Raw genomic sequence first — 23161 nt, forward strand, 5'->3', positions numbered from 1 at the left:
CCTGAGACCCATGAAGTACTCACTCAGGACCATCTATGTAGATCATGTAAGTCTTCCCAGGACCAGCCAGGACCACAATGCCTCTGTGAGGACCACCAGCGCACCATCTGAGTGTCCTGTGCCCAATACATGAGCAGACAATCCAGCCCTTCTTTCTACCTTCAATGCCCAAATTATACCTAAAGTCTTTGCTAAGACCCTACACTTAGAAAATACAATTAAAACATATAAAATAGCAGTTTGTATTAGCCCAAGGGAAGCTTTTCTCAGCAAAAGAAATAATTCATTAAAACTCTTTCAAAATAAAATAAAATCTCATTTGGCTAGTCCCATATAAATGTTTTTTTTTACAACCCCTTTATCCCTGGATTCCTAAAAACAGTGCAATCAACTTCAGATTTTGGTCTCTAGGTTTTAATTTAAAAAAATAGCACATTTTCTAAAATATTAAACGTGCGTTATTTGGGAAAAAGTATATGTAAATGAACCTTCATATATAAAACCACTTATCAATTCTCCAGTCCACTGGAGAAGTATTCACAAATGTGAAATCTGAAAATCATTTTTCCTAACTAGGACTGTGATTTCTAGACTTTGTCCTTAAGCACAAACCATTATTCCAAGACACCAAGATTTATAGCTCGGCAGCACAGGGAGATTCTGCAGTCTTCTGGTGGATGGTATCAAAGCTGAAGGCTAAAAGATACTTTGGTGGTATAGCTGGGAACAGATTCTGCAACAAAAGAAACAAAGATACTCAACCATTCCCCATTTTACCACAAAGTGTAGCTTAGCTACAAACCATTGCTCATGTTAAGCAACAAATTACTATCCTTCCCAGGTTAAAGTATGGAGGTGAATGGATTTATCTATCACCATTAAGTCAGCTTTCACAAATGTTTAGTCATGCTTTAGAAATATTTAGATCTGGGGTACCTGGGCTCATCAGATCATGGTCCCAGGGTCCAGGGATCAAGCCCTGAGTCGGGCTCACTGCTCAGCGGGGAGCCTGCTTCTCCCTCTTGCTCTACTGTTCCCCCTACTTGTGCTATCCCACTCTCTCAATCAAGTAAATAAATAAAAACTTTTTTAAAAGTGGGGGGGGGCACCTGGGTGGCTCAGTGGGTTAAAGCCTCTGTCTTCAGCTCAGGTCATGATCCCAGGATCCAGGGATCGAGCCCCGCATCGGGCTCTCTGCTCGGCAGGGAGCCTGCTTCCCCCTCTCTCTCTCTGCCTGCCTCTCTGTCTACTTGTGATCTCTGTCTGTCAAATAAATAAAATCTTAAAAAAAAAATATTTAGATCTAAGATAGAATTATTAACCCTCATTCTTTTGCAATCTTTCCAACAAACTGACACAGCTACATCAGAATCTGAGAAACTATATAACCCTAAAAATAATAAAAATTGACTAAAACAGAAATAGATGGCCAAGGACCTGAGACAGCAGGTAAGACCCCAGGTGGAAGGGAAAAAGGTTTATAAGCAAAGTTTTCACTATTCCTAAACTAAGCATGATCTTAGTAAGTACCCTTTTACTCAGTCTTGCTCTTCCCACTGGTTACTGCCCACTCTCCCTTGATAGCCAAATTTTGTCAAAGGATGGTCTATACCAATGGCTCTCAAGGTGAGGCTCCCAGACCCAAGGCACCAACATCACCCAGGACCTTGTTAGAAATGCACATTCTTGGTCCTACCCCAGAGCTGCTGAGTCTCTCTGAGGGTGGGGCCTGCAAGTGATTCTTAGGGTCGCTAATGCTTGAGGACCAGCAAAGGGTTTCACTTGCTCACCATTCTTATATCACATGAGTTTGGAGGTCAGCGTAACTCACTAAAGCTACTTTTTTTCCCCTTAGCTACGGATTCTGGTTAAAACCAGCTGAGTATTGGCAATATCATATGAACCAATATGAATATATGGAAGACAGAATTACAATTATTTAGAAATAAGTGAATGAATTCAAAAGTTATTATTACTAAAGTTAACCTTACAAAGCAAATTATTTTATCACTGACCAACAGATCCAAAGCTAACTACCTATTTTCTCTAATTCTTTCTTGTATTTTTAAACAATAACTCAAAAATGTAATTATGAATAAATCTATAAAATACAACAATAAAGGTTTTCACAAGAGGAAACTTGTGCAACCCAAAAATAAATTTTGACAAAATAAATGGTTCTGCTATTTGTTTCATGTTTCATATAAATTTCTCGTTTATTTCACACTATTTCAGCTTTCAAGATTGGGGATAGCCAAATGGATTAGAGGTAACTGCAGAGAGATTTAATAATTTAGTTGAAAAAAATTTTTAATCTGTCAAATAAATGGTATTTTTCATTCCTCTCATGAAACCCCTGAATATCTGAATGTGACCAATCATCCTTAGTCTATGAATGGGCAGCCATACCCAGGAAGGAGGTGGTGATTAGAAGAACAAAGGGTGACTTATGCCTTCTTCCTGTGTTTGTGTGCTTGCAGCAGAAGGAAGGGCTTCTACCTTCTAGAACGCTTTGGAAACAGCCCCTGGGAAAATCGCTTCCCACCCTTTCCTGAGTCCTGTGACCTCCCTGTGCTCCTCTGTATTATCACCACCCTGTGGAAAACCAAAGCTAAAGGGATCTAGGTACTAGTCTGCCACCTTTTTTTCCTTCGGTGATTTTTCATACAAGCGGACCTTGATTTATGTAAGAAACACCTTTTTCTAAAGTTGAATTTAAATGGATTTTGAAATGGAATCTTATTTTCCCATTAACTGAGATACTCTTTTGTCAATGCCATTTTGTTAAAAACTCATGTATAGTTAGTAAGGCAACATCTCAAGTGTATGTTTCCAGGCCTCTCTGTCAAATAGTTGATGATGTATCAAGTATTCAAATACACTAGAAAAAATCTGATATTTAAAGAAAAAATTATGTGTGTATATATATATAATATAAATTTACATATAATATGTATATATATAATATAAACTTACATATAATATGTAATTATATTATATAGAAATGTAATTATATTATATTATAAATTATATAAATATATAATTTCTATAAATATATATGGTATGTGGAAAAATAACCAATTAACCAACTAACTTTTTAGCATTATGGGTTCATGTTGCTTGAGTACATGGAATTCCATATATTCATTTAAATGAATTTTTTTTTTAAGATCTTATGTATGTATGTATGTATGTATTTGAGAGAGAGAGAGCCAGGAGAGGGGCAGAGAGAGATAAGCAGACTCTGCACTGAGCATGGAGCCCAATTGCAGGGCTTGATATCAGAACCCCAAGGTCATGACCCTAAGATCTGAACAAAAATCAAAAGTTGGATGCTTAACCGACTGAGCCACCCAGACACCCCTAAAATAATTTTAAATATGATTAGCGTACCTCTTTCTTTAACATCTTCAAGATAGGCTTTCAAAAATTCTTTATCAAAGCATTGACGATCTCGTTCACTTTCCATCACTTCAACGCCATCTTGACACTGGGTATTATCAAGAGGATTGTCCATAAGGCTTACAAATCTATTCAAGAAAATACAAACAATATCACATTTTCACCTGTACATGTTTCACCACAGAATTCCTCTTAGAAGAAGTCAACCTCTTACTTATCCTTGAAGGTCACAGAGGACCACTTAATATTGACGTCACCAGTGGAACTGCCCCATGGAATAATCCAACAAGATTATGGAATCAGTCCTGCTCAGAGGCCTGCTGGAGGAATGAGAGTTACTTAGGCACAGACGGAGGACAGTGGCCCCGTCAGACACCTTGAGGTGGACATTAACACTTGCTCTCTGTCAGAACGTTCACACTGGATCATGTCCTACTATGGCTGGTGTTAATCCCAGTGAATGGTATCAGACTCTAAGAAGAGGTGGGGTTAAATTATAAAAAACTCAGATGGTCAGTATCCTTTCAACTGAAAAGATGGATACTCCTACCTAAAAAAGAAGCCCAAAGAGAGAAACTAAAATGACACTTGATCTCCTGTCCTCACAGTTTTGAAAGATGTTTTGTTGTGAAAGGCAGTGTAATTATCTCAATTCAAACTTGGAAATCCCTTGAACAGTCTCCAGCTGCAAGTGTGGGCCCTGCTGGCTTGGGTGGTATCATTCTCATTGGTTTGTGGAAGCTCTAGACATGTGGAAGATAAAGCCCATCTCTTCTATTTTTAGCACATATATTTCCCAGTTCATTTTCCTTGTAATTTTATTTAATGTTTAAATACAGAGAAAGCAAAAAAGTTCTGATGTCTTTGTGGATCAATCCATGCAACTTTTCCTTTGCAAGCTCTTTTTTTTTTTTTAATTTTATTTATTTATTTGAGAAAGAGAGAGACAGAGAAAGAGCATGAGTGATCAGGGGAGAGGGAGAGGGAGCCCCATGCAGGACTCGATCTCAGGACCTTGAGATTATGACCTGAGCCGAAGACGGCAGCTTAACCAACTCAGCCACCCAGGTGCCCCCTTTGCAAGTTCTTCATTGAGTTAATTTTTATCATCCGTCCCTATCCAAAAAAAAAAAAAAAAAGCCTATATTTCATCATTCTTAAATGTTTTATCAGAGTAATCATTCTACGTATTTTAAAATTTGCAAGGATACCATTTTATTTAAAACCACAGTCTCTCACTCACCCTCTGTGTCTCAGATCCTCCAGAAGCAATCTCTTTCATGGGTCAATCACTATTTCTACTTATCCTACTGGAACTCTCTTTTATGCAGGACTAATACTTCAATGTTGTTTAACCAAGCAGAGGTATTCCTTTCCTTCTCTTCCGTTCCCCAACCCTATCACCTCCCAATTTTTATGATCTATACTTTCACTTTTTCAACATTCCATTATGAAAATTTTCCAACATTTAGGAAAGTAAAAAAACAAAAAACAAAAAAACTGCTACAGTAAACACCCTTGTCCCCACCAACTAGGTTCCATATTTAAGATTTTACTGCAGTTGCTTTATGACATATCCATCCATTTATCCACCCCTCGATCTACTCATCAAGCCATCTTATTCTCTGATGCATTCAAAACACTCACAGACATCACGTACTTTCACTTTCACACCGTTAACACCAACACCATCCGCATTTTGTTCTGAAACTGTATTTAACGTTTCTATCTTGCCTGCAGGTTGATTCCAAAATTGAAAAATTCATGTCTTTGTGACAATTATCTGGAAAGAGTCAGTGATGCCTTCATGTTTGAGGCTGAGACCCCAGCATGTTGGCTGAGCACTCACACGTGCAAACTGTTTTTGCCCCTGCGCCAGCCCACCATGGGTGAGCACGGCGGCAAGCAGTTGCCAGTCCCCTGGGAAGTCTCCGAACACAAAACTCTGGGGTTTTCCCCCAGGGCCACCCTAGAGGACACCTCAGGATTTTTGGTCAGATGCTGAGTGGTCTGCGCAGTGGAACTGAGGAGGAGATTAAAAGGCAGGGGATCGTCTGTGTACATGAAATTGTCCTTTTGTTTTTTAGTATCCTGCCTCAATCTGCACCAGCCTGGACCTGGAATTTCTGACCACACGCTTCTTCAGAGTTCTCCAGGGCCAATGGGCTTAATTTCTTGATTTGGTATCTGAACATGAGCCTGCTCCATTCTATTTTTATCAATCACCACTGTTCTGTCTGCTGTATGTCTCCCTAAGTGTGTGGCATCTCTCATTTTGTGAAGGCCTTCCCTTGCTTTCTCCATCATGGGGGCTTATAGGTTTTATTTTTTTCCTCATCTCAATAGGATCTCAAGAGGGATAAGTGTAGATTGACACATGGTCAATCTACCATCATTAACATGGTTTCTTGTTCTTTTTATATTTAATCTCTGGCTTATTCTAGCTGTCTCCCTATATGACACACAGCAAAAATATGGCTATAGGCCATAAGCTTTCTGATGTTGTCAAGGGAAGAACGGGTTTTGTCTTTCCCTAATTATCCAACTTCCTTAAAGGTGTATTAAGTCACTCAGACCTTCCCCACTGGTTTATGAAAATCCCTGTATCACAGATTAGGATCATGTTCAGTACGATCCGCTTTGTTCTAATAATTCATCTACAAATCATTGCCTAGCACCACCTCATTTTGAGTCTTATACATTTAAACATATTGTCATTCTCAGTAAGGCAAATTCTGTCTTGTTACTCTTGTTTTCCAAAATTATTGTTGCTGTTCTTAACTTTTTGCCTTTCAGATATACTATCCAATCAGTTGTTCAAGCTCCAAAAAAAGAAATCCCACTGGAGTTATGGTTGGAATTACATTACACTGATGTATAATTTTTTGAAGAAATCACATCTTTAACGCCTTTTCATCCAGAAAAGACAAAGTATATCTTTCCAAATATTCAAGACCTCTTTGACCTCCTTGCATCCAAAAGACATTCCTAGGACAGCCAAGAGCAGAGGAAGACCCATTCCAGTGGAAGGAATACGGTGGGCCAGTGGGGAAAAGATGTCATATCCCTGTTCATCTTGTGCTTACACAGGAATGAATTTAGTCTCTCTCTTTGCAATAGTTCACTTCTCTATTTCTGTCTGCTATGCATCTTACTGCCAGGATCAGAAGATGAGGAAGAGTTATGATGAGGTGAGCACTTATCACTGAAAGAATGGGACATTTCTGGAAAATCACCCCTTGAGTCATGGTTTTAGCAAACACCTGGTGTTTAAGGCAGATGAGTCCCTGGGCACAGGACGGAGGGGGCTCTCACTGGAGCAGCATCATGTCAAAGTGGCCTGGAGTCAGCTTCAGGGGAGGGAGGGTGCTATGGCTTTTCAAGTCCCCTTCCAAGGTAAGAAAGACTGTTCAATGTTTCAGGCCAGATTAGAAGCTGTATCACATTTGCTGGGATGGTTTTTCTTAGTTTGGGGTGGTTTACAGGTTTCTTTAAGGAAACCAAAAAAGGGTAAGACAACCAGGGAGCCCTGGGCATGTGCTTTGTCACACTTCAAACAGCAGTAGCATTTGTCCAGAAATCCTCTGAGATCTACTTCCTCGTGCCATTGGCCAAAAACTTCAAAATCCTGTACAAAGGCATCGGAACTTCTGTGAACCAGGATCAGGTCATCTGAGTCCAAGAACCATCCTATCTGGTTCCTGAGACAGGTGAGCGCCCAGGCTGCAGGTCCTCCTTACCTTGTGTGTGAAAGTCTCTAGGGGAGATCTACTCACTTTAAAGGTGTGGATGAGTCACACAGGGCAGTCGGGAGCTCCACCAAATGGTCCCCACTGACGACTAGCAAGGTGAGCTTCTTTAGGTTAAGCAAGGCATAAGGAAGATAGGTCAGCTTGTTCTTATACAAGAGAAAGGTCTGCAGTTCTTCTAGCCTAAGAAGAAGTAAAGGGGATAAGGGGATTAGACTTATAAGGATTAACCTCATAGCAGGGGAGAAAAAAAAAAAACAAAGTAAATGGCAAATAAATTCTGGTATGAAATCCCTACATAGTTTATTTTATATATGTGACCCTTACAAGGATAAGCGGACTTTAGAATTTAAATAAAGTCAGGCAAGGTGATGCAATTTGGGATTTTTTAAGTTTTCCCTGGCTTAATTACCAAACAAAGACAAATACAGCAGCAGGATAACAAACTGCACATTATACACTAGTCTGGGAAAGGACCTGACCCTCAGTACATCTCTCCAAGTGTCTGACCTGACCCTCAGTACATCTCTCCAAGGGGTCAGCAAAGGATGGGAAAGGAACTATACTGGAACTGGGGCCAAGAATGAACAGATCTGGGACACATATTTCCTGGTATATATCTTGAAAGCCCAATATTCCTTCCCTATCATATTTTCTAAATTTAAAATGGAAAGAAATCTGTCAAATGAAAAGGAAATGAGCAAAATGTGCTCTGGATTTGTTTTATTTGTTTTCCATTTTATTCTAACTCGGTGACTGCCCCCTGCCCCGACCCAGTTTTTTTCTTGCATGCATTTCCAAAATTTTGACTGAGCCTACAAATATTTCACAGAGTTTGCCTCGTGTTTCAAACTAAAACAATTCCCACTTAGTCTCACAAAACTGGAAAGCACTGATATACATCACACGTACCAGGAGTAGAAAAAGGTCATGTAAGTGACCTTGGGAACGAAGTCAGTTTTGGCTTCTGGGTCATGACAACTTACTTATTATGCACTATCTTTATAAAGGAGACTCTGGATCCCAAAAGGTCAGATATTTTGTTTCACTATTTTAAAATCTGGGCCTGCCATACAGGAGCCTAGTATCATTGGTGGAATGAATGAATGAATGAATGAATGAAATGAGTGAATGAATGGATCTTACATGCTCAGTGTAATTTTTTTTTTTTAAGTAAGCTCTATGCTCATTGTGGGGCTTGAACTCACCACCCCACGATCAGGAGTCTCATGCCCTACTGACTGAGCCAGCCAGAGAGCCCAGTCCAATTATTTGGATACAAGGATATGATTGGAAAAACTTTACTAATCATATCGATTTGCTTGAAAGATCATGTGTGATAAATCAATAAATGAAACCAATAAAAATTACCCTCACTGACATTCTAAACAGAGTTTAGAAATGTTCCTCTTCCATATATAACATATATATAAAGACAAAGAGTGATATGTTTCTATTCCATATATAATAAAGATACTTTGCTATGTCTACGGGGTAAGGTTAATGATGTCATTCTGTTGAGGACTCAAGGAAATTAAAAGTTCACCAAGACAACAGAGATGTGTTCAAATGCACATACATACACACACACACACTTATGAGGCTGGAAACTGGAAACTGTCTCATCATCTAAAGAACGAAACTCATTTCCCAGAAACAACAAACTCTTGGAGAATACATTGATTTCAAAGACCACTCATGTGTTATGCCTGTTTAAAACGTTAAAACGGTGGTTAAGGCGTTAGTAACTAATTCATATACCTCACCTTCAGAATGCAAGTAGCTACCTGTCTATATCTTGGGGCAGATCATTCAGGATATTGTTGCTGATATCCAACCACTGCAAATTACACATCCTCAGGACACAGATCGGGACACTGGCAAACTTGTTTGCTGAGATATCTACAAATGTAACTTGCTTCAAGTTACTTAACTAGAAAGGAATAACAACATATTCTAATTACTTTTGTAAGTGCAGGTAGGTTCAACTAATAATTTTCAGGTGATATTTCTTCCCAAAGGCCCTTCTAAGAATATACACAACACAGATCAGGAGAATATGTATTTTGGAGCGCTGACGACGTCCTCCATGACGGGCAGCACACAGGGGCTGCCTACCAGGAATTCACACTTCTGAAAATAAGCAATGCCATCTAATGTAGCAAGAACTAACGTGAAGAAGTTTTCAACTGGGTGCATTCAGCAGCACAGACATAAGGGGCTAATGTCCCAATGTCACAGTAGGGTAAGGGAAGGGGTCAGGAAAGATCTCACGGAGAATGGAGTTTTTACACTGGATCCTGAGGTTTCCCCAACAGGGGAAAAGATAGAGAAGGGAACTCCAGGTAGGGAGCAGCATGTACAAAGTCACAAAAAACAAAAAGCACAAGCCTTAAAAAATAGAATGACTTCAAGATGGCCACAAGGAGTTTTGGCAGATCTTTTTTTTTTTTTTTTAAGATTTTATTTATTTATTTGACAGAGAGAGACACGGCGAGAGAGGGAACACAAGCAGGGGGAGTAGGAGAGGGAGAAGCAGGCTTCCCGCTGAGCAGGGAGCCCCATGTGGGCAGACGCCCAACAGACTGAGCCACCCAGGCACCCTGGAGTTTTGGCAAATCTTAAAAAGATTCACATTTGAGCTCATGCAAGGATGGAGCAAGCAATCAGAAATCTCTACTCTTTAGGTCTCTTCTCCATAATTTGTGTTTTAATGTGGTAACTGGATACATAGGGACATATATTTTTTTTATTTCAAATGCAAATCTACAAATATTGAATGAAGTAGGAAATGTGTCTCATGTTTGGATTTGTTTTTGTAAGTTGGGTCATGGCCATGACATATAGAAGGAGCTACCTTTTACTGACTTATTTTCAGAGTCCATAGATAACACTGCCCTTCAGAACACATTTTCAAAACTGTTATGCAATATGCAATATGCAGTTGAACCAACAGAAGGAATGAATGAAATATACAAAAGAAAGAAGCAGTATGCTTATACCTCTCTTTATCTTAATATAATACCTAATTCCCTATTGTTACATTTGCTTTAGTGACTCACAGGTCAAACTCACCCCTTTGAATGGGCACATTCTAATTTTGCTCTTGTTTTGAATTTCTAAAAATGAATGTGAACACAGTAATGGGACAGTAAATAAGCATCAGAAAAAATGTTTGGGGTGCCCATAATTCAGTCTAAAGTCTCTGACCGTGTTGCCAGTGTTCTCAGATCAGCAGAAAAATCAAGACTGAATTAACATCAGTCTCTTGTCTTCCTCCTTTTTACAATAAATGTAGAAGGTACATTTTTTTAAGCTGTAAAAAAATAAGTTCTTTTCCTTTTTTTTTTCTTTTTAGATTTATTTATTTGACACAGAGAGAGACAACGCAAAAGCAAGGGGAGCAGCAGACATAGGGAGAGAGAGAAGCAGGCTCCTTGCTGAGCAGAGAGCCCAAAGTGAGGCTCGATCCCAGGGTTCAGGGATCATGACATGAGCCGAAGGCAGATGCTTAACCGACTGAGCCACCCAGGAGCCCCAAGTTCTTTCCTTTAAATATCCTCAATAAGTTAAGACTTCTGTGAAAATTAGAATAAGGAAAATCACAGTGGCATCAAACTAGCAAGGAGACAAATGCCTGGATATAGTAATTCCCCACTAGCTACTTTCATCAAGGGCAAAACAAAACACTCATAAATTCTTTGGAAAGGTAGTTATAGTCTACGACCATACCACCCTGAATGCGCCCGATATTGTCTGATCTTGGAAGCTAAGCAGGGTCGGGCCTGGTTAGTACTTGGATGGAAATTTGTCTGAAAATTCCAGTGCTGTCCAGATAAAAATCTGACATTCAGTCAGAATAAATACAACACTCATTTACACAGAAGTTTCATTAACTTTACCTTTGTCTCAAAATTCCTGCTAGTTCCCTCCACAGGTCATTCATTCTATTTGCGGGTCTGTTTGAACTTGAATTCAGGATTGTGTCAATTATTTGTGTGAAAGGCAACTCATGAAGACAGGCACAATCATGCGAATACATAGAACCCTACTGAACGGTACACTTAAAAATGGTCACAGTGGTAAATGTAGCATTATGTTTTTAACAAAAAAAAAAAAAAATGTTTTAATGCCAGCATTTGGATATGGCATCCAGGCAAATGGTGCTTTCCTGAGTCTGTAGAGACCAGAACCTTGGGTGCTGTGTGTTTCCTTTGGATACATACAAGTTGGACACATAAGGCTGAGACAACCTGTCTTCAGCTACATAGTTTCTATTTATCTTGAATAAACCCTAGTTTGGACAGGTGGCTGAACTTTATGTCCAATGAGAACCATTCAGTCTGGAAATAGTGAAGTTATATATAAAGAGAGTCAGTGAGCTATTATAACAGAGCCAACTGGGGAAGTATAACAAGTACAGTGCATTTACAGAATCCCATTCAAAGCAAAGAGCCTAAAAATCTCTATCCCGGGTACATTTGCTCCCACCTATGTCAATATAGGGGAGTTACCATGACATTGCTGTTTGCCAGGAAAAAAACAAACCCAACTTGTGGTGGCCTAGGGCTGCCTAATCCACCAACTCATGCAGATTAACTGCAAACAGGAGAGACAGAATTTTGAGAGAATGATAGAAATATGCCAAATGTGAATTATGGTGAATTGTACACTTATGGCTGAATCTGGGCATCTATAAATTATATCTCAATAAAGAGAAGGGAAAAGAGAAGGGACAGAGAGGCAAGCCTAGGAGGCTGCCATTCCGGTTCAGATGGCGGACAGCATAGGCTTGGACCAGGGTGTCAGCGGCAAGGTGCTGAGCGGTGGTCAGACACAGAACTTATTCTGAAGGACACGTTCAACAGGACTTACCTACAGAGTGGAATCAGGGTATAGGAGCAAGAGAGGTCAAGATGACTTGCCTTGCTTCCAGCCTGGACAACTGAGAGAAGACTGTGCCAATTTCTAAACTGGGGAGGCCTGGGGGCACCTGGGTGGTTCAGTGGGTTAAGCATCCGCCTTTGGATCAGGTCATGATCCTGGGGTCCCGAGATCGAGCCCCACCTCAGGCTCCCTGCTCAGCGGAGAGCCTGCTTCTCCCTCTCCCTCTGCCCGCCGCTCCCCCTGCTTTGGCATGCTCTCTCTCTTTCTCTCTCTGTCAAATAAATAAATAAAAATTGTAAAAATAATTACGTAAATAAACAAACAAACTTGGGAGGCCTGGGGAATGAGCAGTCTCAAGGAGGGTGTCACGCCCCTGGGCGGAAGCCCTCACCTGGACTGTTGGGCATTTCCTGGGGCGATGGTGGAAGCAGCCACTTCCACCCGCCAAGAAGTTTCCAGGCAAAGAGAGTAACACCCCATCTGGGACTCTAATCAGCAGCCAGGGCCTTGTCAGCACCACACCAGCAACATTGTTTCCAGTCTGTTCCTTACCAGCAGGATTATGAGATCTCTATCTCCCTTTAGCATAAGAAGCCTGTTGAGTTTTGTTTGGCAACACTCTTCCCTCTCAGCGGCTCCATTTCATCAGAATGGGATTCTGAATCATTTCTCCAGTGAATACAGACCAAAAGTCACTAACGAATGTTGTTTAAATGAATGGACCTTTAAAATCCTATCTGTTAAGACTGTTTTGGTTACCTACAAGTTTTTGTGAATATATTAACTTCTTTTAAAAATTTTACCCCCTTTATTTCCAACTGTTTCCAATTTATTTTACCACTGTGGATAAATAAATCCAGATCTGCATCACAGACAACAGGCATCAGACATTAAATAGACATTAAATAAAAATATCTCGTATGAAAACAGGACATTTTGCCTAGTTTTGTTTGTTTCTTTTTGACAGCTTTTCCGAACTTAAATTCAGCTCCTGGCCTAGTGTAAGAACATTTTGAAAGACCTTCTAGTCACTGGTATAAGGTGACTGAAATGTCAAGAAAGCATGATATAAGAAAGACGGACTTTTACCTTGTGAACTGCCTTCCCCACATCATCCCATGTCATAAACCAAATACAAGTAAATTATAGTGCAAAAATGACTGCTTTCTTACTTCAAAGGGGAGCTCGGTTAATTCTAGGTTTCCAGAACAATCCAGTTTTTCTAGATTTTCACAGTCCCCCAATTCTGGAGGGATGCTTCTCAGAAGATTGAAGCTCACATTGAGTTCTTTCAGGTTCTTCAAGCGACCTGTCATCAGAACAAATGAACACCCAACGGGAAGATCCTTTAAGGTCTTTTAACAACAAACACAAGACAAAGATAAAACATTTGTATAATGACGATGGGGGAGACATGGAACATAATTTTGTATTTGTTTTTTAAGCCCTTGATTAAATGTCAGCTTGTCAGACCATGATCACAGCATTTTGTGCTTACTCTCCAGTTAATCCTTCATGGAACTATAGGCAGCCCCCATCTTTTGCCCCTCACACCCCAAGAGAAAGAGAAGCAGTAATGATCACTATAGTCTTCATTTTAAGGTACTGCAGCTGAACAGAAATGTGATGGAGAATTATAAAATGTTGATCAAAATGACATAATAGGCTACGCTAAACTTATATGGGAATAATTGGTTGTCATTTATGTTTGCAATGAACATGTATTGCATACGTAACTTTCTAAAACTTAAAGAAAATAAACAAAAAGTTCCTAACCGTGGCATTGCTCACTCATGAGACTTCTAGTTTCTGAGCCGTCGGCAAATGTCTGCCTGTGCCGAGTCCTGCAGGTAGGATGGTGGTATCACCCCAAGGGGACCTTGCAAAAGAACTAGCAGCTCTGGGAACAAAGGAAACAGCCCTGCCCAGCAGTGTCCTGGGCCACAAGGGAAAGGAAGCTCCACGCAGCCTGCCCACCAGCTGCCTGCTTGCCAGATGAGAGCACGGAGGCTCCTGCTGGTGAACATACCAATTTCAGCCGGAAGACAGGAGATTTGGTTTTTTGGCAGATCCAGAATTCTCATTGCTTGAAACAGCTCAATGTAGGTAGGAATGATTTGAATCAGGGTATTAGTGATATGCCATTCTTGTAGGTGTGTCTGCTCCTTCAGTGAATCCGGGAGCTCCTGAGACAGAATGAATGACATCAGTCACAACCAGTTCTTCATGGTGTCAGAGCCGAGTGGTGGCGTGCGCAAAGTCAAGTATAACCGGGCATTTGCAAGAAAGGCAAGAGGCAAGACAGCATGGGTGAGAGCATCAGACCTAACCTTAGCCGGCTGCACAGCCCCTCCATGAAACCACTTTAAGACTCTGGGGTTGTCATGAATCTCACAACAGTGGACTGGCCAATTTCAAAAGTGCCATGAATTCCTGATATGAAAATCAAATGCCCAGTGAACACAGATAACCAGGCTCACACCTATAGCCGCGACATGTACTATTGGTTTACAACACACTGATTTAACACCTTCTGAAAACAAAATCTGTCCATGCATTGGATTTTAAAATGTGTGCTGTTTCCCTCCCTAGTTGCTTGATAAAGATCTAATCGTTGCTGTGCCAAGTTTCTCACTGTTTTTCTGAGTCTCTCATAGGAAAGAACACCAGAAAGAGAGCGAGGAGACATGAATGCTGGGCCAGGTTCTGCCTTTTTCCAGGCGCACCACCTCCCTGGTCATTTGTGAAGTGACAGAGGAACTCAGCAGAATCCAAGGCTGCCCTGGGCTCAAGGGTTCTGGGATATGATTGCAAAGGTGCTGAGAAGTGCTTATGGATGTAGGTTGTCCAGGCAGGCTGGGTAACCCTTGTGGGGTAAGTGCTTAGACAAAGGCCATGTTTGACAATGACACATGAGACTGATTTACCAGCGGTATTTAATTAGAACTGCAGAAGGGCACCCACTGATTTCAACGACAGAGATGCAGGAGAAAAAGACTAGAGGTTGTATAGTAATAAACTCTCCCAGTTTCAGAGGGCAGTGCAGCCTACATGTCGGTGTCCTAGAATACTGGCTCATTCAGGACCCACAACGGCCCTCAGAGGGAGCTAAGGCAGGCCTTAGCCCCATTTTACTGAGGAGGAGAGAAAATATATGAAAGTGGAGTAAAGTGTCTCCAGATCACATGACCAATAAAGGACACCCACCACGATCCCCTCCCCAAATTCAGTCTCCCAGCCCAGAGTCCTTTCAGCCGTAAGTCAGGGGCATAAAAAGAGATGAAGGGCAGGTTCCAGAGAACCCTGTCCCCAGAAAGAGACCATCGTTACCAGTTTGCTTGCCCATAGCACACTCAGGTGCTGCTTCCACCAGAAAACGTCAGATCACCTGCAAGCCCAGGAGATACTGCCCCAAGCAAAGCAGCAGGTCAGGGCACAGGGAGCAGGAAGCCACCTGTAAGCCCCAGAGGAAAGAAAGGGGGTGGGGGCGGCTACATCTTTGTCCTGGCCTCAGACTCTCAGAAGGAAAAACAGCTAAATCTGTCACCACCTACCAGGGGATGTTACCTGAAAGGCTCAGTTCATTTAAAAAAAAAAAAAAAAAAAAAAAGGCAAAGAGTGGTTTTAAAGGTCTTGGGGGAGAGACTGCAGGAGTAATCATTTTAAAGGCTGTGCCATCCTGGGGAGGGCCGCCAGGATCCCAGCACCTGCCGACCTCCGAGGGACCCCGCTGTCCTCCCCAGGACTGCAGGGTCTTGCACGGAGGAAGAGACCTAAGAACCCAGTTTAGAGCAGGCAACTGGCTCCTCCCCATCCATGGGAAAGCTCTCTTTCGGCCAAGGCCAAGGCCAGTCAATGCCTCCAGCAGAATCCAGCAGCGCCTTGGGGCACCCCCTTGCTGCACTCACCGTCCACTGCTCCCCCGAAAGCTCAAACACAAACGGACTCCTCCGTTTGTCTCTCTCCTTGGAAAGTGAACTCTGCCTCGCGAAAGTGTTCCTTTCGATCTTTTCCAAAAGCCTCGCGCTGGTGTCTACGAAGCCATTCTTGCAGTACGCAGCCTGGGGGATGCCTTTCCTCCTGCACTCGGCCACGAAGTTCCACTCCTCCTTTATCCTAAATGGATAGCAAAGGCCGAAGTCAAGCTCCTGGGGAACCGCCCCCACCTGCATGGAGTTGCCGGCCGACCACCTGTGCGCAGACGCAGCCCCTCCCCAGGCCGGCGATTTCCCCAATTTCCCCGCAGTGGCAGCGGCTGGAGACTCAGGGACCCCGCCATGGAACCAAGTCTCAGCTTTGCCCCCTGCACTCTTTCCTGGGTCCCTCTGCTGTGGGAATGTAAGCGGCATCTTAAACCCTCAGAGTTGTTAATTATCAGCAACTTTGACTAAAAAAAGTAGAGAAGGTGAGTGGGATGGAATTCCTAAAATTTCTACCAAAGTTACCTATGTATTTGATTAATTACAATTTCCTTTGATTTTATGTGGTGCTAGCCCAAGTTGTTTTGTTTTAAGATTTTATTTATTTATTTGACAGAAACACAGCGAGACAGGGAACACAGGCAGGGGGAGTGGAAGAGGGAAAATCAGGCTCCCCGTGGAGCAGGGAGTCCGATGCTGGGATCCCAGGACCCTGAGATCATGACCTGAGCTGGAGGCAGATACTTAAGGACTGAGCCACCCAGGCGCCCCACTTTTGTTTTTTAAATGCCTGGCCACAGGAAGATGCTAATATTTCAAGGGTGTCTGATTTGAAATGTATAGGCAGCCCCAGTTTATATCATACCCTAAAAATGATCTTTACAACTCTGCAGAGACTAAAGTGAACTTGCAGAAAACTGATAGCAACACAAATAATTCTTGACTACAGACACACAAATCAGTTCTGTCCGGTGGAGGGACAACCCTCCCCCACCTCTGAGGACAGATTGTTCCGTTTGCAAGTTTATTTCAATTTTCCTGATACCTAAACGTGTCTGTCCTTTGGATTCTCCTCTGAACTGGCTGTAACACCTCCCTCCTTGTCCTCGTGTTCATAATGAGAAAAACTGAATTTTTAACTCGCATTCCCTTTGTTATCTGCACGTTTTCTGAGGGTTAACCTTTAACACAGGTTGGACACCCTGTGAGAAGTCGGGCAGTGGTGCGGTTGAGGTGGGAGAAAGCCCAAACCTCTTTCCCTCATCCCTTGTTGGGTTGGGACCCACAGGGCTCAGAGAGCTGTGATCACCTTCTCCTTTATGTAGCTTCAACTGCTTTCAGTCCTGCCTGGTTTTTGTTTCACACCCCCAACTCCCCCCAACCCATGCCCCAGAACCCATGACCCCCTGTAATGTTCAATTCTTAGGGAATGAGTAAGTAGGGAAACCAGAGGGGCAAAGCTGCTAGGACAGCGTGCAGAGGGCGTGGAGCTAGCTAGAGACCCCTGATTCAGAGCCAGGCCCACACTGCTAAAGGAATCATAGGTGCTGAAACACTCTAGTAAGTGTTTATAGACAGTCTTTCCACCAGTCGAAAGTTAAGAGTTTTAGCAAAGCTTGGTAGCAACACTAGAATGTGGTCAGTGTCAGTAATTCCTCAGGAGAGCTGCAATGAAGGGGTGGGTGGCTGGTCACACAGCCGGACCCTGCCAGTCACAAACCCTTTAGATCCCAACGGATTTTGTAAAGATCATATGTATACTGTATGATCCAAACATTCCACTCCTAGGTATTTCTAGAAGACAGGGGAAAGCATATATCCATACAAAGACATGGGCATATGTTCATATCAGCTTTATAGCCCAAACCTGGAAACAACCCAAATGCACCTTCACAGGTGAATGGATGGACACACTGTAGCTTATTCACACCATGGAACACTACTCGGCGATAAAAAGAAATGAACTCTTGATACAAACTACCGCATGAGTGAATCTCAAGGTCATCGGGCTGAACGAAAGAATCCAGGTAATCAATCAACCAATCAATCAATAAAAGAATCCAGGAAAAAAAAAGTATTCCATTTATATAAAATGACTTGTAAGACTCTAATAAATGAGGGGCGCCTGGGTTGCTCAGTGGGTTAAAGCCTCTGCCTTCAGCTTGGGTCATGATCTCAGGGTCGTCCTGGGATCGAGCCCAGAATCGGCCTCTCTGCTCAGCAGGGAGCCTGCTTCCTCCTCTCTCTCTGCCTGCCTCTCCGCCTACTTGTGATCTCTGTCTGTCAAATAAATAAATAAAATCTTTAAAAAAAAAAAAAGACTCTAATAAGTGCAAAATCATCTACAACGACAGGAAGGCGTGACTGCCCGGGCATCGAGGACAGGGATGAGAGGAAAGAACCACCAAGAGTGAGGAAGAGGCTTGTAAGGTGACGAACGTGATCATATCTTGATTGTGGAGATGGTTTTAGGGACGTATACATACATCAAACATTTCAAATTGTATCCTTTAAATACATGTAGTTTCCTGCGTGTAAGTTATGCTCCTCAGTAAGGCTTTTATAAATAACATTTTGTGGTTCCACTTTCATCACCTCCCAGTCCCTCCTCAGCCCCTTTGCACCTCTCTTGCTGTTCGCATGCACCTGGCAAACCTCACTCTCTAGCTGGTATCCACTACCCTTCCTCTGCCCGCCCCCTCCCCCGCCCCCCGGTTCTGCACATGCACCCATCCAGGACACAAACATGAAGGAGAGTTCACCACCTTGCAAACTGGCCTCATTTTGGATGGTGGCCCCTGACCCAGGCCCCTCACTGCTGCCCAGCAGCCCTACCACACTCCCAAGCTCATCTCTTTGCCATAGGCCCTAGGTGACTTACACATTTTCTCCCTTTCAAGCAAACCTCCATCACTGCCTACCCCATGCTCTATCCCAGAGCTTCTAGTCCAGAGAGGAAAGAAATGAAAGAGAACAGAACACCTGGAAGTCCCAGCACCACATCCACGCCACCTGCTCCTGTCTGTTCCTATCAACTCTGCCTGTGCTTCGCCTGGTCCGGAAGAACTCTCCCAGATCCTCCCTGGTTACCCCCTTCCGGAGCACCCAGCCTCTCACTGGCTCAAGGACTTCCTGCTTTAGGTTGTCTCTTGAGTATCTCCCTCCTGAGGATCACTCCCATTAGCACATGCACTCAGTTTTTTCTCCCAACTCAAAGGGCAACACTGCCACCATCATCTTCCCCACCCCTCCCCCCACCTCCCTGCAAGGTCATGTTTTCCATCAAGCCTGCTTCTCTGCTCCACCTTACAGCCAACCCCACGAAAGAGCTGTGCTGGCTCACATCCACAATTCTCCGTCCCCTGTTCTCTGTTGAACGCCCTTCGCTCAGCGTCCCCTTCTTTGGAAATTGTTCTCCAGATCACCACGACCTCCACTTCGCTAGACCCAGTAGCCAAATCCAGTCCTCATCTCCTCTGACTCATCTGGAACATTCGGCACAGCTTTTCTTCCCCCATCAAGCCTGATTGCCCTTGGCTCCCTCTCTCGGCCCATTCCACTCCTACCTCTCTAGTCACTGGGCTGCCTCCCCCTCAACTTCCCAATCTCGGAATCTCCAAGGTCCCAACACCCAGTCCTTGGGCCTCTGCCCTTCTCCATCTACATTCATTCGTTGGCTATCTCGCAGTGCGTGGCTTTAAATGGATCTCTATGCTGATGATGCCCAGTTACAGTTATCTAGCCAAGACTGCCTCACTGACTCCTTGCTTCTCCCGTAGCTCCGCCTGAATGTCTAAAATTAACATGTTCCAGGGGCGCCTGGGTGGCTCAGTGGGTTAAAGCCTCTGCCTTTGGCTCAGGTCATGATCTCAGGGTCCTGGGATCGAGTCCCGGCATCGGGCTTCCTGCTCAGCAGGGAGCCTCCTTCCTCCTCTCTCTCTGCCTGCCTCTCTGCCTACTTGTGATCTCTGTCTGTCAAATAAATAAATAAAATCTTTTTTAAAAATAATTAAAATTTTAAAAAATTAAATTAAATTAACATGTTCCAACCCAAACTCCTGATCTTCACCCCAAAACTTGCCTCTTCCCCATTCAGTAAAAGGCTTCCAAATGCACCAGCTAAAAACCTCAGGCCCATCGTTGGCTCCATACTTTCTTCATGCCTCATATCAAATCCATCAAGAGATAACGGTCAGTTCTACAAGAATCACCCCACTCCCCACCATCTTCCCTGCTTCCATTCTTGCCCAAGGCGCCATCCTCTGCACCACTCTTGCCTTCCTACGGTCTAAACTTGTCCAGCATTTCAAGTAAGCCCGTCACAATGACAGTCACACTCTGTCCTTGGCTCTTTGTTTCACCCAGCAAAGCAATGTCCCATTGCGCCTCCAAAGCCATACAAGGCTGTGCCTTACCTGTCTGTCTGGCCACATCCACTGGTGCAGTCGTTTGCTTTCCTGGTCTGCTTGACTGGCTCCCTTGCTCTCCCTTGAACACCCAGGACAACCCATGCCTCAGTATTTGCATTGCTCTTTTGTCTGCCTGGGACATTCGTTCCTCAATTTCAGCAGGATTGGCTCCCCAGGTCTACATGTACACTTTTTGCTCTTCCAAAATGACTTTGGGTATCACTGGAGTTTCAAGCTTGTCATTAAGCTGGGAGAAAGAGGAGCATTTGAAAAAATTTTGCCGATGGCCCTGGCTAGCCTGGCTACCACCTTACCAAGGTCCTAGTCACAGCAAGCTGAGCTGGGGTAAGCACTCAGCTATCAAGGAGGCAGGGCTTCAGGATCTACCTATGACATCTCCATGTAATGTCATAAAAGTATAAATTTTAAAAAAATGCCAGCACATGGAGAGAGATGAACTTCATACTGGGAGAAAGTGGTAGGATGGGCTTGGGATTGTTACTTTTCATTATTAGCTCTTCTGTATAGTTTAAATATATTTTAATACCATGTGATTTTTAAAAATGTAAATACCTAGGGCCACCTGGACAACTCGGCTGGTTAAGCATTTCAGCTCAGGTCATGATCTCAGGGTCCTGGGGTTGAGCCCTGTGTCCAGTTCTGCCCTGGGCATTGAGCCTGTTTAAGATTCTCTCTCCTTTCTCTCCCTCTGCCCTTCCCTCTACTCCTGCATGCTGTCTGTCTCTCTCTCCCCACCATAAATAAATAAATAAATAAATAAATAAATAAATCTTTTAAAATAAATCAATGTAAATGCCTACCTATGGTTCTAGATCAGACTGTAGCAGTCAGGGCTGTGGGGCAGACCCTGGGTCTAAGACATGCAGATTGAAGGAAAGAAGAAATCCCCCCAAAATGGCAGCAGCCAACAGCACAGACCCTGTTCACCAAGCCTTGTGTTCACCAAGCACTTTTCAGGTTAACATCTCTTTTACGCTCATTTCTTAGACTGAGTCTGAAGGGCTTCGCTGCCGATGTGATGAGACGATGCCCGTTAAGCTTTACAGAATACATCCTTCCTGTATAGCGAACAACAAACCAACATAAATGGCTCACATATTTGGGGGCAGCTAACATATAATGGAGAAAAGGAAAGATATGAGTCACATCTCATTAAAAAGAAGCATATACCAAATCCTTTGGGGATTTCTTTTTTAAATGTTTTCTATCCGGGGCGCCTGGGTGGCTCAGTGGGTTAAAGCCCCTGCTTTCGGCTCAGGTCATGATCCCAGGGTGCTGGGATGGAGCCCTGCGTCTGCGTCAGGCTCTCTGCTCAGCAGGGGGCCTGCTTCCTCCTCTCTCTCTGCCTGCCTCTCTGCCTACTTGTGATCTCTGTCTGTCAAATAAATAAACAAAATCTTTAAAAAAAATAAATTAAAAAAAATGTTTTCTATCCCATTCCCTCCGAAACCCCATGAGAATATAAACTATTTTTTGGTGAGAGTCAAGACTATAACTCTTTTTTTTTTTTAATTCCATTCTCTTCCTCCAGAGTGATTAAAATCAGTAAGCAGTCTAGCATAAGATAATAGAGTTGTTGCATCGCTCCCTTGTACACGAGACTGGTGTAACATAGTGTGTCAGCTGCTCTTCAATTTAAAAAAAATGGGGGAAAAGGATCAAAAGAGATAAATAAATACATGAATAAACTGTCTTTGTCTTTATACATTATCACCCATATAACTGAATAATCATCCCCTTGAATCAATTTTAGCAGAACTTCAAATACAAGACATGTAAAACAATGCCATTACAGTTTCACTAATTAAATCAGTAAATGTGCAAATAAAGTGCTCTTCCCTTAAGAAACGAACCCACAATCCTAGCCTGGATGGCAGAGAGCCTTCCCGGATGAGAAATTCCTCACTCAGAACCTTCCAGCTGCTCTTCTATTTCTCCCACTCAGTGACTCAGTTTCATCCAGGCAGGACGCTATTCTGTATTGTATCTTTGCTTATAATGCTTTTTTAAAAAAATATATTATTTATTTATTTGTCAAAGAGAGAGAGAGAGAGAGCACGCACAATCAGGGAGAGCGGCAGGCAGAGGGGGAAACAGGATCCCCACTGAGCAAGGAGCCCAATGTGGGACTTGATCCCCATACCCTGAGATCATGACCTGAGCCAAAGCCAGATGCTTAACCAACTGAGCCACCCAGGTATCCCTCTGCTTATCATTTTTAAGTTTTGATACATGCTTCATGAAATAAAAACAGTCTTACAAAATGAAGTACCATGAAGTCAGGTCACAGAGCAAGCTAGAGCCTGTTTTCATAAAATTAAATTAACCAGATAATTACTTTTTCTGATAAGGCATTTGTCAGGTTTTCAATATGTTAATTTCCCCTGCAGGAAACAGATCTTGAGAAACTAGAGGTTACCCTACAAATAGTGTTAAGAATCGGAGCATGAATCTCAGTACGGAAACAGAGACACCTGCCAAAAAGGGAAATTTATTCATTCATACGTTCATTTTTTGCAGGTCCTGGGAAGCCGATCAGCTTGCTCCTTGAACCCCCACATTCCTCCCTCCACTATCCCTACTTCACCCTCACCTGCCCAGCCAATTTGACAGCTGTTTTTCTTACCCTGAGCTAGAAAAACCTAACTTCCCTAAGAAGTTTTCTGTCTTAGGTCAAGCAAGATAAGACATGGCACCAGCCCAATTCAGGGTCAACCCGGTACACAGGAACCATGGGAAGCTGTCTACAACGTCATTTCGCAGCAGGATGAAG

At 42.9% G+C, this 23161-nt stretch overlaps 1 protein-coding gene across 2 annotated transcripts in view; it reads right to left on the bottom strand.

Annotated features, from left to right (window-relative positions):
• Positions 1 to 310: 310 nt before the first annotated feature.
• The window catches only part of LRRC2 (leucine rich repeat containing 2), a 36146-nt gene continuing 13295 nt past the window's right edge, over positions 311 to 23161 (bottom strand). For both annotated transcript variants that reach the window (XM_032867855.1, XM_032867856.1), the window contains exons 3-9: positions 15947 to 16154; positions 14068 to 14224; positions 13211 to 13347; positions 8939 to 9084; positions 7179 to 7334; positions 3394 to 3530; positions 311 to 733 (exon numbers count right to left, since the gene is read on the bottom strand). In XM_032867855.1, coding sequence (XP_032723746.1) covers positions 684 to 733; positions 3394 to 3530; positions 7179 to 7334; positions 8939 to 9084; positions 13211 to 13347; positions 14068 to 14224; positions 15947 to 16154 — 991 coding nt within the window. In that variant the 3' untranslated portion in view covers positions 311 to 683. The remainder of the gene's footprint in view (positions 734 to 3393; positions 3531 to 7178; positions 7335 to 8938; positions 9085 to 13210; positions 13348 to 14067; positions 14225 to 15946; positions 16155 to 23161) is intronic.

This window comes from Lontra canadensis, unplaced genomic scaffold, assembly GCF_010015895.1.
Source record: "Lontra canadensis isolate GAN:19392208 unplaced genomic scaffold, GSC_riverotter_1.0 scaffold35, whole genome shotgun sequence".
Taxonomy (NCBI): domain Eukaryota; kingdom Metazoa; phylum Chordata; class Mammalia; order Carnivora; family Mustelidae; genus Lontra; species Lontra canadensis.